The sequence below is a fragment of the Symphalangus syndactylus genome, chromosome 9 (genome assembly GCF_028878055.3).
Source record: "Symphalangus syndactylus isolate Jambi chromosome 9, NHGRI_mSymSyn1-v2.1_pri, whole genome shotgun sequence".
NCBI classification, from domain to species: Eukaryota; Metazoa; Chordata; class Mammalia; order Primates; family Hylobatidae; genus Symphalangus; species Symphalangus syndactylus.
This window is the reverse complement of record NC_072431.2, coordinates 37,596,456-37,614,211: the sequence shown is the minus strand read 5'-3', so window position 1 is coordinate 37,614,211 and position 17,756 is coordinate 37,596,456. Positions and strand designations below refer to the sequence as shown.

The 17,756-nt window shown below is 36.0% G+C and overlaps 1 protein-coding gene across 4 annotated transcripts in view; it reads right to left on the bottom strand.

The window, feature by feature from the left end:
• The window catches only part of FIGN (fidgetin, microtubule severing factor), a 129,444-nt gene extending 116,048 nt beyond the window's left edge, over positions 1 to 13,396 (bottom strand). For 2 of the 4 annotated variants that reach the window (XM_055291945.2, XM_063609453.1), the window contains exon 1: positions 11,509 to 11,633. Coding sequence is in view for 1 of the 4 variants with exons in the window: in XM_055291946.2 (XP_055147921.1) it covers positions 11,509 to 11,533 (25 nt within the window). In the remaining 3 variants the exon portion in view is untranslated. Of the gene's footprint in view, positions 1 to 11,508; positions 11,679 to 12,443 lie in introns of those variants that run through there. The other 2 variants (XM_055291946.2, XM_055291947.2) reach the window with 2 other exon arrangements.
• Positions 13,397 to 17,756: the final 4,360 nt, after the last annotated feature.

Genomic DNA, 17,756 nt, shown 5'->3' with positions numbered 1-17,756 from the left:
GACAATTAAGTAGACGTCAAAATCAATCCTGATTAGGATGCCTCAAAGAAGTCTTCATGGATGATGCAACATCTGACCTGGATACCAAAATCCTAGTAGGATTTCAACAAGCGGAGAAGAACATGCCAGGAAGCAAAAAGAAGGTGAACAAAGACTAGTTGCTGATAAAGTACAGGAAAAAAGTATTGCTTTCAGTTTGATAAAAGTCCACCTTTCATACTAAATATTTTAAGGATTTGAGGTCTCTAACTCCACTGCTTAAGTTAATCTGATTGCCACTCTATTGAAATCTCTTACAAGAGAAAAGCATTAGCTAACTAATACCCATCAACTCTTAAGATATTAGAATTGCTGACACTTTAGCATGCAACCAATTAGTAAGCATATTTAATGAATGCTTATCATCTCTTCTGATGGGCTTAACAAAGTAATAAATGGTCATTGAGATTTCTACATTGTTTCCAAGATAATTTTTAGAGCTTTCTTAAGAGAAACAAAAATAATTTTGCATCTTTTAGACGACTAGCAAGGTTCAAGTTACTTAAGTTCACTAGTCCATGACAAAGCAGTCATGGAGTATACAAAACTGCAAGAAATCTTAGTCATCATCGGATCACCTCAATCATCTCTTCCTTTATAAAAAAGCAAACTAAAAACTAAGGCTCAGCGAGGTTGAATGGCTTACCCAAGGTAACAAAATGATAGACTGTGGACTTCTGCTGACACTGTCCTTCATCATTGCTACTTTCCTGAGATGTTCTTGCAAGACTGACAGAAATGTTTTCAAAAGTCTAGATAGGTTGTTGAACTTCAGCCAGATGATGAGCTATCTGTACATGTCATTAGTATATTCAGTTCTGAATAGATATCTTCATTTTCCTAACTTCAAACCAGGAAGAATGACATTTTATAAAAGGTAAAAATTTTAAGATCTCTTGATATATATAAACGTTTGGTTTACATTAGAATCATCTGAGGAGCTTGAAATTTCATCTAACTGATCTGGTGTAGGGCTTACGCAGAAGTTTTTTATTATTTATTTATTTATTTTGCTTGTTTGGGGCTTTAGTTTGGTCACGAAGTTATAGCTAGCATTTACTGAGTTGATACAAAATTTAACAGCAAATTTTTCTAAAACCAATTCAAAGTATTCAATGATTTGAACTTCCATAATGGCAATAAATACATTAGTTTCCAAAAGAAGCCTTAAAAGACATATACCTCCATCTTCAATGGATTTTCTTCTGTCACTTCATTTGTGGCCTAAAAAGCTTGAGTATGTTAGGAGAGAAAAAAAGAGTCTGAGAATAATTTCAACCATCTTTAAAGACATATATATATGTTTTCACACTTTTTAAAATTATGGGGACAAACACGAGAATAGTTGTTTTAATTTGCATACTCACAAATCCCACATAGTCAGGATTTGATATAAAATCAGTTGTTCCTAAAACGGAGAATATAATTTGTTAAAATAGTGCTACATGCTATTTACTGAATATTAGTCAATGATTCTTAATAAGTGATAAGGTTTTTTTTTACATAATTAATATTAGGGTTTAATTTACAAAATTGCCAATATCATTTTGTGTAACACCCACATGAAAACAGTCTTTAACGTTAGCTTTGCCTCAATGACTTTCTTGAACTTGTGCCTACTTCCCCTATTCCTACATGTTGTCTTTCATCAAGAAGGGCAAGTTATCCATGACAACAAATGCTGCTTTACTTTTCCCTAATATAAACCCTAATATTATCCTCTTAATTAATTCAAACTACCTCTCATTATCTAAATATCATATTCCAGTGGCTGAAATGAAATTTGATTTTCCAGATGATCAAGTAATAACCAGCCTTGCAGATAAATATCAAAAATTTTAAAAAAAAGAAAGAAATGAAAAGAAAAAAACAAACGGTACACAGCTAGGTAGGTAGGAAGATGGCTTAGACAGCAAGGTTCTTGGTGAGTATGCAAATAGCAAAATAGCAGAAAACATTTTCCCCTTAGCCCTAAGCAAAGGACACCAACAAGCTGTTAGAAAATAAAGACAATTTTTTAAAAATTATGTATTTAAGTATACATGTACATTCCAATCATATATCAGCCACACCTCCCATCTTAGTGACTGTGGCATTTTGGTGTAGTAGGGTAAAATTTCAAGGAACTATCATTACATGGTGGTAAAATTGTAGATTTTTTTACCCATCATTATGAACAAACCTATACTATACGTTGTACTGTCCTTACTAGATATCTTTAAAAATAAATAGTACAAAATAGTTTACCTATAAGCTCTTTTTACTTTATGCTAAAACAAAATAAAACAAGACAAAAATCAAAAAAGTAAACAAAAAAAGGCATTATTGCACTGTATATGCTCATTTAGAGGCTTATTAAAGAACAGTACATAATAAAGAGCTTTCAATTTTTTTTGTAATACTTTAACTGCCAAAAATTTTATTGATGGAGATTTCACACCCATGTTTTTAAAAGATTCCCAAAAGAATTTTGCTTATGTATAATTTTTTTCACTTTCTCAAGAGATACCAGCTCCAACTGGACATTCATTTCTGAATAAAATTCTACTATCTTACCATCCATGAGTAAATTAATATCAATGATTGGTTGATTAGTACTCTTAGAATTATAGAAAACATATTTTTCCAATTAGGTAACACTTATTGTATTCATAGTATGTTTAAAATCTTCCCAGAGAAAGAAAAAGCACTGTTCATACAGGCATGTAAAATTCCAAAGCTGGTAATATTTTTTCCTTCCAGTTTGTCAGACAAGGATACAGGCCATTCAGGGTCCCAATGTCTACATTTGGGTCCTATCAGTATTTCCCTTCCAAAAACGTTGCTTAATCTTCTGAATAATGCAAATGAAAATCTCTCTTTAAAAGAGAACTTTGTACTGACTCTACTGGCATAGGATACCACGGTAAGGGCAGGGGGGATAAGACCCACATCTTTTGTAAGTTGGGCCTAAAATTGACTCCAGATTTGCAAGTCATGAACAGAAAGTCAGTTTTAATATAGATGTGCTTTAGAAAGTAAAAATGGCGATTATTCTTAACAAGTTACATATTGGGTATTATTTTTCAAATGTGACTCATAAAATATCTTTTTAAGTACTTAAAGTCATGAATATGTTCTACTCTTTTACCTCTGCTTGAATGTAATTTTTCATTTTCCAGGAAAGGATACATTTTCTAACTAACCCCGTTAACCTAATTACTCATAAAGGAATACCAAAAGTGTCCCTGACATCAATACCTTCACAAAGAAATATATCTATGCACATGCACAAGAACATATTCCATTTAGATAATCAAAACTGTAATTTTTATTTAAAAGATTTCCTTAGATCCACGTAATTCCTAGCAGTAAAATTTATCAAAAGCACTTAGTTTGCAAACAATGAGACTGCCATTATCTATAGCCTTATTTCTTCATCCATATACTTTAATTGAAAAGTACAAACTCTTAAGCATAAAAGAATAATAGTACTGTTTATTTCATAGTATGTGTTTGATCTGAAAATGGGGATTTTAATGAAAATGCCTTCAATCTTAAGGGAACCTTTTTTTATCCTACTCAGAATAATTATCTTTTAAGATGAAAATCAGTGAATCATACCTAATTAAGATTTATATTTTAGCATCATTGAGGTATATTATTTAAAAGAAAGAGTTTACAATCTTCAATTTGAAATTGAAAGGGAAAAGAAATGAACACACGAAAAATAAAAAATCTCTTTTTGGCACAACAATATACTATATTGCCACTTATGTACCCAGATTCCTAGTATAATCATTTTTAAAGCAGAACGTTTAATATGAAAATACAAGATTCCAAGTATAGGAGTAAAGCAGGAAAAGAAGAGTCCCAACTGAAATTATACTACAGAATTTGGAGATAGAACACAGAACATTAGAAAATGTGAATTGTGGCTAACAACCTACTAAAATATTTCAAGTTTGCAATGGCTTAGTTAAAAAAAAAAAAAAAAAAGATTCCTAAACTGTGGGGTAAATTTTTACTTAAATGGGACACTGTTATAATAGTTATTTCCAAGCTTTCTTTCATTAAAGTGCCTATCAGTGTGGAGAGCAATGCCTTGTTATTATACAGGGCAAAGATTTTTCTTCTCAGAAAGTCTCATATGTAGCATTTCTCCCGACAAAGTCTAACAAGGCATTCAAAATAAGTTCAATTTTTTTCTTCCTCAAAAATATCTTTAAAGCCCCCCACTTTCACCCCAGTCTTGGATTACATAAAAGAATAGTTACTTTTTCCAAGCTCTTTGATATTTCCCTTCCTGGCAGAGTCATCTGATGTGAGAAATATCTTTTGAAAATAAATGGTGCAACTTCAAGTGCACTCAGATCCATACTTGCTGGACATTCCATCATATCTCAGTTTTGATTTGAAAAAGCCACTTGACTTCAAAATTCAGTTTTAGGTATCTCAATATGAAGTCTGATCTCATTGAGAAGTACTTTGGGAAGCAACGATGTAAATGTTTTGTCCACCTATCAGCACAGAACGTTGGTAAAGGAGTCATATGACTAATTTTCAGGGAGAGGGAGGTTATTGCAATACAAATTGAGAAACTAACTCCAGGATTTGAATATAGCATACTGCAACATTAGTGTTACTGCATGAAACAGTTACTTTTCCTCTTTAATACAGCTGTCACCACATGTTTATATAGCTAAAATACCACTTTCTAATGTCCACGTATCAATACTGATACTATTATAACAAGGTTATTTGGGGGTTTGCCCCCCTTCCTGTCACTCAATGAGCATACTTTCGTTTTTTTAATGGTCAGCATTTTGTATCAGATAATGTAGGATTTCTACATAAAAATACTCATTTTTCTTGTGCCTTAACCGAGGAGGGATAGTGGCAATACTTGGCAACAGAGAACCTCCTCAGCTCTTACTACTACAATTATTCTGGGCCTGGGATAAGTATTGAAGTATGTAACTACATGCAAACCATTAAACACACACACACACACACACACACACACACACACACACACACACACAGAAAGTTCCTTTTAAGAATATTTGCGCAAGAAGTCACATGATATATAGGAGATATATCAGACAAAGGGCAAGATGAGACGAAAGCAAATATTTCAATCCCCAGTTCAGATATAGAAAGAGCAGAAGATACTTAATGGTTCATTTCCCATCAGTTTTCTTACTCAACTCTCATTAGTATCTTTTTCGGCAGAGGCACATGGAATCATTGTGGAATAGTCAGTCTCTAATAGGAAACCTAGTGACTTCCACAAAGTTGGCCCCAGATAAAAGTCTGCAGGTGGTGAAGGCAGGGCTGGCTTCATTGCCCCATCATTTGTTCAGGCACACAGGCCCCCACCCCACCACACAACACAGGGCCCTGCATTTTGTTTAATGCTCTGTGTTGCTGTCTTCAAATTAATTTTTGAACAAGATGCCTACATTTTAATTTTGCACTGGGCCTCAGAAATTATGTAGCTAGTCCTAGGTGAAGGTAAAAATGTCTCTTAATGGTGAGGATAATAAGTCAAAAGATAAGCAAAAAGTTTAGAACGACATACAGAAACCCACGGCTTCACATTGCACTACCTTTAAAATTTTATTTGAGATGTTACTATTTCCAAGAATAATATTTCATCATGAACTAATGCATGAAAGTAGAGGTCACCCATTCTCAGATGAATTTACTCTCATAAATAGATGACATTTAATTATCAGTTGTTTAAAAAGCATCCAGTTGACATAAGGCAAACAGTTGAATCGGGAAAAACAACACATATATATATACACACACACATATATATTTCATATGTATATACACATATGAAATATATATGAAATATATATATATAGCTAAATGGAGTAAAATGCAGTTTCTGTTCTCATGCCAGGAATATATCCACAAGAAAAATGGAATAAGTATGTAAAATAACAGCAGAAATGAAAACATAGCAAAGAAAAAGAGTAAAGGTATTTTCAACATAATGAAATGGGGTAAAAGAAAACATTTTATACGTATTTTACATTTCATATTCTGTAGTATAAAAAACTTTACTGTAAATTATATATCCTTAATAACTGTTTGGTTAAAAGCTCCTCATCCTATGAAAATGAGAACAGAAACCTAGTAAGAAGCAAATTTTCCAAAACTATAAAACATACTTTCTAAAAAACATTTCCCAACACAAAAATACCAATACTTAAGCTGAGCTATAGGGTAAAAAATGTTTAACCTTGGGCCTTCATATAATAAATCATGCATTCTACTTTCAAGATGTATCAGTTTCAAAAATGATTGGAAGCAGTGATACTATAAATGCTTTGTGAAAGTCATGAGAGCTAAAATGTGAGCAAACATATCCATTTTTACATATATTTAACATAAATACATCTAAATTGAAATTCTCCTTTGGATTTACTGCTTCTGATACACCCTGAAACAACAGCCCACCATATGCAATGTTAAGCAAAGTGTCAATATTCAAATAACAAGACAACAAGCAGATTTGTTGCATAAAATATGTAAATATTATTAACAGAAAGTGCCATATGATATCTCATGTTTTGATGGTTTCTGATCACCTATCTCTTCTGCCTCCTCAGTCTCTTAGCTAAGACTACTGTTGTCAACAGGTACTTACGGATGTGCTGCATTGAGGCAGTGCTTCTGAGCAGGCACCTGTGGTGCTGCCCTAAGGAAACTTAGCATACCCCTTGCTTTTGATTTGTTTCGAACTTCAAGGTACCATTTATTTTGAGTATATTCTTTCATACTCCTTATTCCTACTATTTTACTTTTTAAAATAAACATTTCTGAAAGAAAATTGCCATTTAAATGATAACATAAAAAATATCAAAAAGATCAGTAATCAGCAATCATACCAAAGCAGCTATGCTTAAAATTTCTGCCAGAAGTTAAATGAAAAAGTTAATGCTAAAAATTCAAGTTTAGGAAAAAAAGAAGAAAATGACAAAATCCAACCATGGAAAGCACTTGCTAAACTGGCCATTTATTTGCAGTGTGTCAAAAAATTCTTTCAATAAACAAAAATATAGGTACAATCTCCCTCTCTTGCTCCGTGTGTGTGTGCGTGTGTGTGTGTGTGTAATTGAAAGGCAGAATTTTGGGACTTGTAAGCTTCTAAGTGGTACCCCCAAATAATTTCTAAGTTCAACCGATTTCAATAAAACACTAGCTCTTGTATATCTCAAAAGAAAGACACATAAGTTTATTTTTTATGAGAGTTAAAATTTTTAGCTTTTTCTGAACCATTTGTTTATTCTAGTTTATCAATGACTCAAGAAAAACAGCAGATATGCTGATTAATCAAGTTCTATCGATCAGTAGCATATGTCAATATTTCACAGAAACATCTGCAGAATATTTTCTTCCAATCAAAAATTTATAAATCAATTTAAATTCCTGGTAATTAAATGTATTTGCTCTTCAACAATGAACACAGTACTTTATAAAGAGTAGTATGTGAAATCTGCACTGAAGAATATATTGATCAAAGGTAAAACAGCACCTTTCTATTTCTATTAAAGCAAGGTTCTAAGAACTAGAAAGTTCAAACCGTAAAAGCCTGCAATTGTTTCAAATACATCTAGTAATTCTGTTGATTTTGGGCCACTAAAACTGATTACTTAATTAGGCAATCATTGAAGGCATCCAAACACTCGCACAGACAAAAACAGGGAAGTATTAGCATGGCTGTCCTCACCTTGACATGAACATTCTGAAAAACAGTGCAGACTCTCAAACTTTGTGGATCTGTCCCTATGCATGTACTGAGTAAGATACTAAATTCTAAAAGGTGACAACCAGAAGCTCAGGAAAAAATAATTAACCTATAATGAAATTACCCATTTATCTTTTCAGGTGGTTTATATCTTAGACTATCTTAGAAATGCCAAGTAATAATACAGATGGTCTCTATAGATTCTTGGAAATACTACCTATTTTCTTCTCTCTGGTTACACTCTTATATTATCATCTAAAAGTAATTAATGAAATTTCTGCACTCTTTTATATCTATCAGAAGTAAGTATCTACAAAAAGGTTTTCAAAGTTCCTGCCTAACATGAATAAAAACAAAAACAAAAAATATTTTCTATTTATGGGAAGGAAAAAAATATCAGCCCTGGAAACTCACCTACAGGAGCCTTAAATATAACTAAAGAATAAAATCCCCTATTTTCACTCAAGATATCAGATACAGTTTTAAGAATCTTACTGATTCAATACAGTCAGGAGACTGTATTTTTATTTTCAGAAAAAAAAAGATGGTTCTTGAAATAATTCCAAAGAGACCCTATAAACTGTGTTTTTAGGAGAAGAGAAAAGCAAATCAACTCACACATACAGCTTCCAAACAGAAGTCTTACCCTCTTCCAGGAAAACAACAATGAGACTTTATTACCCTGCTATGATTCTTTCATTTCAGACATGATTAATTAGCAAGTATTACACTTCTCAAAACTCCCACCCTACTCTTCCCTGCTTATTTGATGATAGACCTACATGAAATAACAAGTTGCCTCCAGCAGTGTAAGACAAGTATCCAAAAACTCTATTTTAAAGAAGAAACACTTCTTTCCTATCTTTGCCTCCCAAAACGAAGCAGGCTGCTTCTAACTGCTTTCACAATTTTGTTTTAACTTCGTCATTTTCCTAACAATACCTTTTAAATTTTAAATAATGCATACAACATATTCATTATTCAAGAACACATAGCATGTTTAATCTGATACCTCTATTTTTAAGCTGAAATTCCAAAGGACTTATGTGTCCATGCAGTTTATATTGATAACCATAAACATGCACAATTAATAAACAATAGAGACGATGTGTGCAAGCATGTTTTGGGACATGGTTTTTGTAGAAATAATGTTTCTTTTCCAAATAAAAGCTAATTTGTCACAAATATAATGAAGATAAGAAGCAAGCATGAAGGAGTAAAAGGAAGAAAAGAGGATAACTAAAATTTGAATGAATGAAAAACTCTTGACTCACTACATATTCTTCCAAAATACTCTTTCAAAATAATTTTCCTTTTGAACAATCTGTGTTCAAAACGTCCATTCCATGTGCACCAAGAAGCCAGCCATCACTAAATGTATTATAAATGTATATTCTAACAATCATCAATTTATAAAGTCTGGGATTTCCCCTTCAACCTTTCAACTGTTACACCCAGAAAACTTCACACATAGTGAAATCCTAATAAATAGATCTTGTTGGTTCCAGGAAACATTTTTAAAAATCTATACTGGTGAAAATATCCTTGCTTTTTTTCTGTTGTATTAAATTTAGGATCAAAAACATCAAAGCAGCTTCCACCTCGGACCTAACTTTTAGAGGATCAATGTGACAAGGCAGTCCCTGATAGATGTTTCTCTTGATAAACGACTTGTTCAAAAGAGACATTGTAGCTTTCATTTCCTGACCACAACACACTTTTAATTTGCAACAGCAGAGCTGCCAGAGTGTGAGCACTTGCCCACTTTCTAGTCTTTTAGGTTTGTAGCTCTGGTTCCTTTAGGCCGCACATTTGAGACAAACAAAATCTAAAAATAATCAGAGTAAAGAATTAGAAAACAAGAGCCACTAACGCCACTTTATACATATACACAAGTGTCTACTTTATATATATGTATGTAAACTTTCGCCCCTAGAATTCTAATATATGATAACAAGCCTCCTAAGTTAACATCATTTGCACATCGGACATTTAAACATAGGGAAATGAATTATGTGACTATTATTTAATAGTAAGCAGAGACTTAAGAGGGGGGCAATTTACACACTCAAATCTGCTGTTAAATGTCATGAATTATATAATTGCCTATGCCAGTATGTTTTTCATGAATTATTGCAATGATTATTATTAGTACTACCTAGAAATCACATTTAAGTATCAATACGGTGAACAGTCAAACCATCCAATTTCTGCTCTCAGCACATTGTCCGAGCTCCGATTTAAAATTTATAAATGTAATATCCTCCTCATCACAGGCAGCAGCCCAATCTGCTCTGAATATATATTACAGCTTTAACATCACAGAGGGAAATCGCCCATCTGGCAATCCCATTCGCTCCAACAGCTCCGGGGGAAAAAAAGCTGTGCTCTCTCCTCCTTAAAACATTTCTCAGGGCAAATTATGTGCATCTAAAATAAACAGTCTTCTTATCGATCGCTTCAAAGTCAACAAGTTCCAAATGCAAAATTCAATCAAATCCTTCCTATCGTGTAAGTGTGGTGTGTATTTAGCTCAATAGTCACCAGAGTCCAACCAGAAGTGTATGTCGCGCAACGGGTCTTGTAGTTCCTCTCTTCGTATTCACATTTGTGTTAGGAGAGAGCAGTGACCACGGCCACACTACAGATCCCTGGCAGCTTTGCCCCACTGTTATTTATTTTTTCATATTCTCTCTTTCCTTCTTTCTCTCTTTTCAGGAGGAATTAACGGTCATGGGGTAAATATAGCAACAACCAAAAAAAAAAAAAAAAAAGTCTAAAGTGGACATATCCTTTGGTTATGCAAAATACTTTAACATCTTTTTTGTTGTTGTTGTTCCCTCTCAGTCTTAATTGAATATCACAAAGTGTACACAGGGCACTGCCACAAGAGCTATTGAAAATCCCCTCTCACTCCATTTAACTGACTTTTTTTTTTTTTTTTGTAAAGAAAGAGGAAAGAGCGATTTCAAACGAAGTCAATTTCAGTGCCTGATTATTTAATTCTGTCACAAGTTAAAAGTAAAAAGCGCTGACAGGCAGACAAGTGAATGGAAAGGGAAAAAAAAAAAAAAAACCTATCCCTGCTCTTTAAAAAGACTTCGAAGACTTTGGACAATCAAAATATAATTTTTATTTTCATGTAAAAAACACCTCTTCACTCACCCGCCCCCCCAAAAAAAAAACCACACTCAGAAGAACTGATTACTCCATAAAGTGCAATCATCAAGAGCAGATAGTCAAACTGTATTAATAGATTGAGAAAAATAAAATTTTCATCCAGTCCTATTCCTGTGTGTGTACATATATATAGATATACTTTCATTAGTTAGTAATCTTTCCCAACACTCCTGCCCTCTCCCCTTTGCCCAGCCTCCCCCCTTCATAAAAAAAAAAAAAACCCACACTGAGTTTAACTAATTTACATACTATTTGACTTCAGCAGTTATATATATAGAGTGCATTACTAGTAACGTGCAACTTCTGGATGACAGCTAAAACCGATAAAAGTGGATTCAAGTAATATATTAATCAAAACCGCAATATACAAACAAGTGATAGCAAAAGAAAAAAAAGCATGGTGACATTAAGCATATATTTTTTAAAAAAAGGAATTCTATATCATGAGCAACTGCTTGCCAGGCAGTCTTCAATGGTTTTATCATGCTATTTCATTTGTCTTTCCTATTTAGATGCAAAGGAAGTAAATTCCAAAACTGACATACCATAAACACTGGTGCTACTGATCATTTCTTGCTGGCAGCACAAAAAGCTGAATTGGATTTCTCACAAGCAGGAATTCCAAAGGTTGCTTTTCATTAAAGCCACTTTTCCTCTCAGCTATCAAATGTCACTGCCTTGAAACGTGGGCCCTTTCGTCAGGTATTCATTTAACCTACATGCATATAATTAAGGGGGAAAGCAACATCAACAAAAAGGGGATCTCAGATCACAGGAGAAGAAAGAAAGGAAAAAAAGCACATGACCAGGAATGCAAGTCCATGTCAATTTCACTCACTCCCATTGAAACTAACAAGAGCTCCGGGGAGGACGGTAATAGGATCAGTGGATTGTATATACCATTAAATTATACATCTTTCTCTCCCGTTCCTTGCCAACAATACGCCCACCACGCTGTACCCCCTCCTAGATGATGTGCTTACATTTTTCTGCAACCGATCTTCTGACATCTTCTCGTTCCCCCAGCCACGAGATTGTAATTTAACCTCAACTTTTTGTGTGTGTGCAAGATTCTTATTTACACTTCTTATTTACTTAGAAGTTAGTTCCCGAAGAAAGTCTAGCCCCACCCTATGGCTCCGCTTTCTTATTTTTTATTTTTGAAGTAAAAAGATAGTAATAAGTAAGCCCAATATACCGAAACGCGAGATTCTTGCAATCGCGAACTCTTAATCCCATACTATTGTTACAATGATTAAGCAGCAAAAATATGCATTATAATGTTTCAGGGCTACTTTGAACAGAGAAATTAGACAGCAGGTTGGCGTACAGAATAGAAACGAGTGGAAATTGAATTTAATGTTTACGGCACAACTCGAAGATCTCTTTTAATTACAGGTCTTGGGTGTATTTATATTCTTTAAAAATAAAACAAAAACAAATTTAAACAGATGGTAGAAAACTACGAAGCTCCTCTTACCTGAACGCGCGGAGAGAGAACCCGATAGGTTAGCGTAGCATCGATCCGATGTGTTTGCTGATGAATGGAAGCTAGGGTTAAGTGAAGGTGCCTATGATTTGAAATCATTCCAAGTTTTTGAAGGGAAGACGGACTGCAGCCTCTGCCATGTTGGAATTTCAAACCCAAAACAGCTGCTTGGAAGGAGCCAGCATGCCAGAGGCTGGGCGCAGGCGCAGAGCGCCGCCGAGCCAAATTCAAATCACTTTCACACTAAGAGCCAAAGATCAGTTTTCAAAGGAGAGAAGGAGAAAGAGACGGAGGCTGCCGTGAGGGAGAGAAGACGGGAGGCAGTGGCGAGAGGCGGGCAGTGGAGAGAGACGGGCAGCAGGAGGACCAGGAGGGAGAGGGAGAGGCGCACGGAGCCCGCGGAGCTGGCGGGGGAGAAAGGGAGGCGGGAGGCGAGCGGGCGAGCGAGCTAGAGACGCGCCAGAGATTCATGGGCAGGGAGGGCTCAATGGCCGCGCCGCGCCGGCCGGCCGGCCGCTCGGGTCATGTTACACGGCCGGGGCCGCGGCGGCCGCCCAGCCTCGCCGACGCGCTCACGCGGCCCGGAGGGGGCCCCGAGGTCATGATTACGCGCGCAGGGACTCGCAGCTCTCCCTGCACGCACTCGGGCGGCCCAGCCTGGGGAAAGGAGAGCAGCGCCGTAGGGGGAAGGGGGCTTTCTTTCCCACGCGTGACCAGCCGGCCCCTGCGCTCCCCGGCCTGCGTTGGAGGGCCCGGGACAGAGCCGCGCTGCTCCCCGGCCCGCGGGCCCTTCCCTGCCGGTTCCCGGCCCTCTCGACAGCTGCGGCGCGTCCGCCCTTCCCCACCCCCTCTGCGCACGGGACGGGATCTGGTCTTGAGAGCCCGGACCTCACCGGTACCCTCCCCGGGGCCCCCCAGCACCAGCCAGAAAACGACTTGATCTGCTTAGAAGAGGCAACTTCGGGGGGAAAATTCGCGTTCGCCCAGTTCCCCTCCCCCGCCTCCCTGTGAATAAATAAAATCCTAAGTGTCTAGGTGTGCGGTCCCTTCTCGCGCTCCCTGGCTCCCCTCCCTACCTCCCCCAGGCGGCTCGGGCTGGAGAAAGCAGCGCCCGGGGGGTCCTGGTGTCGGCGGCTGGTGCGCAGGCATAGACGTTAGGCTTCTGCCTTCCCAACCCCCCTCTATGGAGTAATCTGGGGACCCAGGAGTGGGAAGAGAGTAGGGGCTTTGTGGTGCTGGGAGCCGAGGAAGAATGAAATGTGCAGTTGAGTGTGTTGCTCGCATCCCAGGGAGCAATGCAGTGCTGATTGTCTGTTGCTGAGATAGCCTTTTGTTCGGAACATAAGGTTTAAGAAACACACACACGTTTTCTGGGGTCTCTTGTTAGATGTAAATGTGCGGCATCCAGACGCTTACTATGCAGTGTAAGCTCAGTTGGTTTACTAATGACCCCGCCCCACCCGCAAACAATCAGGATCATTTGAATGGGAACCTCATTCAGACTTCTAGGCTGAGAGTATTGCCTTCAACCTATTTCATTCTAGACTAGCCAACCATCCAACTGAGATAATAAAGCAAACAATAACATTTGATCATGATGTCTACGAGATAATGTGCCCGGCAAAGTTCTTTAGGAATTGTAATGAGAAAGAGAGTGAATTGGGTCATAATTTCTCTTCGTTTTCATTAAATATGACTTTAATAGATAAATGGTGAGTTTATACTTTGGCCTGGTAGACATCCAGTCTTCTATATTTCAACGAAGCTAAGAATGAAAGAGGAAAATTATATATTCCACTAGGAGCCCATCAAGCTGAAAATGTTACCTTTGAAGGTTGGAACCGAAAATGCACTTGCTGAGCACTGACCCTCCTCATAAGGGTGTTCACATGTCCCCCAGCTTCTCTGTTGTAGATTTGATAGCCTAAATTGCAGCTCTCCAGATGCTGAAATGCAGCTCTTTAAAAATGCCAAATATATACTTTGAAATTAATTCCATTCACCTTTTATGATGTTCTTACCTTTGAATGGATGCCTTTAGCTAACACACTGAGAAATAAAAATTATTTCAGTTAAATCGAGGCAGATGACAGAATTTAAAAGACAAAAAAAGAGTGATTCGAGATCCTAAGAAATATTTCTAAGCAATGAGATTTCTATTTGGAATGGATTTGACCTTTCTGTGAATTTTTTTAAAAAGGAGTCTTCGAAATAAAACAGAAGAACTTTATTCTGATGTAACAGAGAACACTGAAACCTCTTTAGTTATATTTTACAAGATGGCTTTGAAAATGATATTATGAAAAGTTGTTCATTGGATTTTACCACAAAGAAATAAGTGTAGGAAAATATCTGTGGGTCACTGTTGGATTGAGTACAGATGAATTAAAAAAAAAAACAACAACTGTGAAGCGCTCATAATCGCAGTTACTGCCCATTTGGGGAATGATGACCAAAAGTCCTCTGGACACACAGCAGATGCTCTGTGCAATTCGGGCAAAACTGCTCTGTTCTTGTTTGTTAAAAAAAAGTTCAGAGCTCATCAACCTTTAACATTAAATTCCTAGCGTTGAATTTACAGTTCCTTGTGTAAATTCAAATAGTGAATAAAATATGTAATGCAGTGCCCACTGAATACAAAAACAGTGTATTTTGATGACAGACTTAGAGCCATTCATCTGTAATATCTAAAATAAAACAACCCCTGCTCTTTAAAAAGAGGAGGAAAAAGTGTGGTCAGCAAGAGTTTATTAATAGATAATAACTGTACCTTTCCAATTCCCTTATAGATTCATTTGAAATACACATTATAAAAAACATGATTCAACATGCAAATAAATATAATTAACTTTGGAATCAAATAATTGGAAAACTGTTCAAAAGAGCACTGGATAGAGGTACAGAGTTTCTAAATTGTTCGAAATTATATATGCTCTGGGAATAAAAGAGACTTACATAATAGAATATACATTATGGGACCTCCATAATAATAAGATACACAGGAGAGTTCATCATTGCACTATTTCTCCCCTTTTATTTTAAGTGTAGGTAAAAGCTGCTTTTCTCCAATTACTTTAAGCAAAGGAAAATAAAACTTGACTTTCTTTTTCACAAAGATTCATGGCATTGTTTGCGATGTTCATAGTTTTTGTTGTTTTAATAAAACGATCTTTAATGATGTGGTATGATTAAAAAGCATTTTAACAGTCATCATATTCTGTATGCATTTGTCTTCAAAACTTTTAATCAAAAGAAATGTTTCTGGCTGTAGCTGACATCCATCTCTATAATATCTTTTGAAACTTCTTGAAATAACATGAGAATTAAATATTGAGTGTTTAAAGGAAGTTGATTGGCTAGTGAGGGAAACAGTTATTTCAGAAAATAATAAATTTGACTAATTTTTCCCACTCTATTAGCAATATCATTTCTCTTTCTATTTTACTTTTTAAATGCACAGACATTAAAATATAATGCATTACATTTTGACTAATACGTGAATTTCTAATACACAGTATACTTGGACTTGTGCTTTTTAAGAAAATCAGAAGAAAAATCAACATAACTATTTCTTCTTCAGAAGTGTGTGTGTGTGTAGGCCTTCCTTTCAAGATAATTCAGAGGGGAATTCTACTTTTTTCTGCTTTTTCTTCTCAAAATAATGTAAGCAACAACAACAAAAGTGAAGGTTAAGGGAATAAGCAAAGTGATATTGAATGTGATTTTTCAAGTGACCATAGACTTGTCTGCACTGGACTAAGGAAAATATGAGCTAGGCTGGACACAGAGATATGCTTTACCTAAGTAATGGGAGAGGAAAGGAAAGGAAAAAAAATCAGTGAAGGCAGAAGGTAGACAGCGGGTAGAAAAGATGAGGGAGATGTAGGTCACAAGATGCTTTAAGGAAAGAAGTTTGGAGGGCTATGATGTATAGTTTTTCATAAAATGCTAAACACAATTCAATTTAATTTTTCAAATATTGTTTTTTAGTTTTGAACTTAAATGTTAAATATTTTAATAAAACATTAAACTAATAACATATTCTTCCAAACTCCTGGGTTTCAAAACACATTCTAGAACTTAGTAGCTGTTTATGAAACTAGACTTTTTCTTTCATATTACTCACAAAAATCTGAGGTAGTTCTTACAATAATGCAAATTAGTGACAAGATAATTTTTTAATGCTTCCAGAAAATTGCAGTTTAAGGGTCATCATTTCCAGTTCAATAAAGATTACTAAGAAGTCCTTATGTACCACCCTTTCCCCTAAAAAAAAGAAAAAAAAGAAAGAAAAAAACCCCACAAAAGCTAGTGATGATCTTGACCTCATTGAGTAAAATTACTCAATTTGCTCAGAATGACACTCAAATGCAGGTACTGTCAAATGATATTAGTGTGGTTCATACATCTCCTCAGTGATCTAGCTCTACAGTAGAGATAAACTGGCAAATCCTGTGATGGGTTCACTTAAGATGCTTTGCTTTCTTCTATTAAACTGAGTATTATATTTTTTAATTCACATATATTTATAGCGTGTGTATATTTGCTGGAACTTTTGCCTGATTTTGCATGGTTCTCAATTTCATTTAGAAAGTATTCAATGCTTAATATAATTAAAAGTACTACACTACAAATTGCAGAGGATTTGAAGAAAAGTGACATTAATATTTTATGGATGAAGCCAGATAAATATAGCCCAAAGTGAATGTTAGAAAGTGCAGTTATAAAAGAGTTCTGTCTAGAGGAAATTGTGAGTTCTTTTGTGAAGGACAGGGCAGTTTTTCTAGACTTTGTCACAGCAATCTATTCTTTTTTTTTTTTAACTTAAATTTGTATTTGTTGCAGAGAACAGATATCACTCTGTTGCCCAAGGTGGTTTCAAACTTCTAGACTGCAGTGATCCTCCTAATTTGGCCTCCCAAAGTGCTGGGATTGCAGGAGTGAGCCACCGTGCTTGGCCTTCTCATAGCAATTGTTATGCACCAGTAAAACAGACCACTTATAGTTTGCATAAGCTGTGCTGTTTTTCCTCTCTATGCCTTGCTTGACAGTGTGCCCCCTGCCTGAATTGACTTTTCCTCTTCTCTTCTGTGGGCGAACTCCCTTAAGACGCTCAGCACTTAGCTCCTCCAACCCACACCCCAACCTTCCTAGAGGCGCTTAAGTATCTTTCCCCTGTTCAGACTCTATTTGTCTTCCTCTCTTTGTACGCTCACATCATTTTAAAGGTGTTCATGTGTTTCCCTCCTGCATTAGATTTTGAGCTTCTTGAGGGCAGGCAATTGTTTTAACTTCCATCTTTGT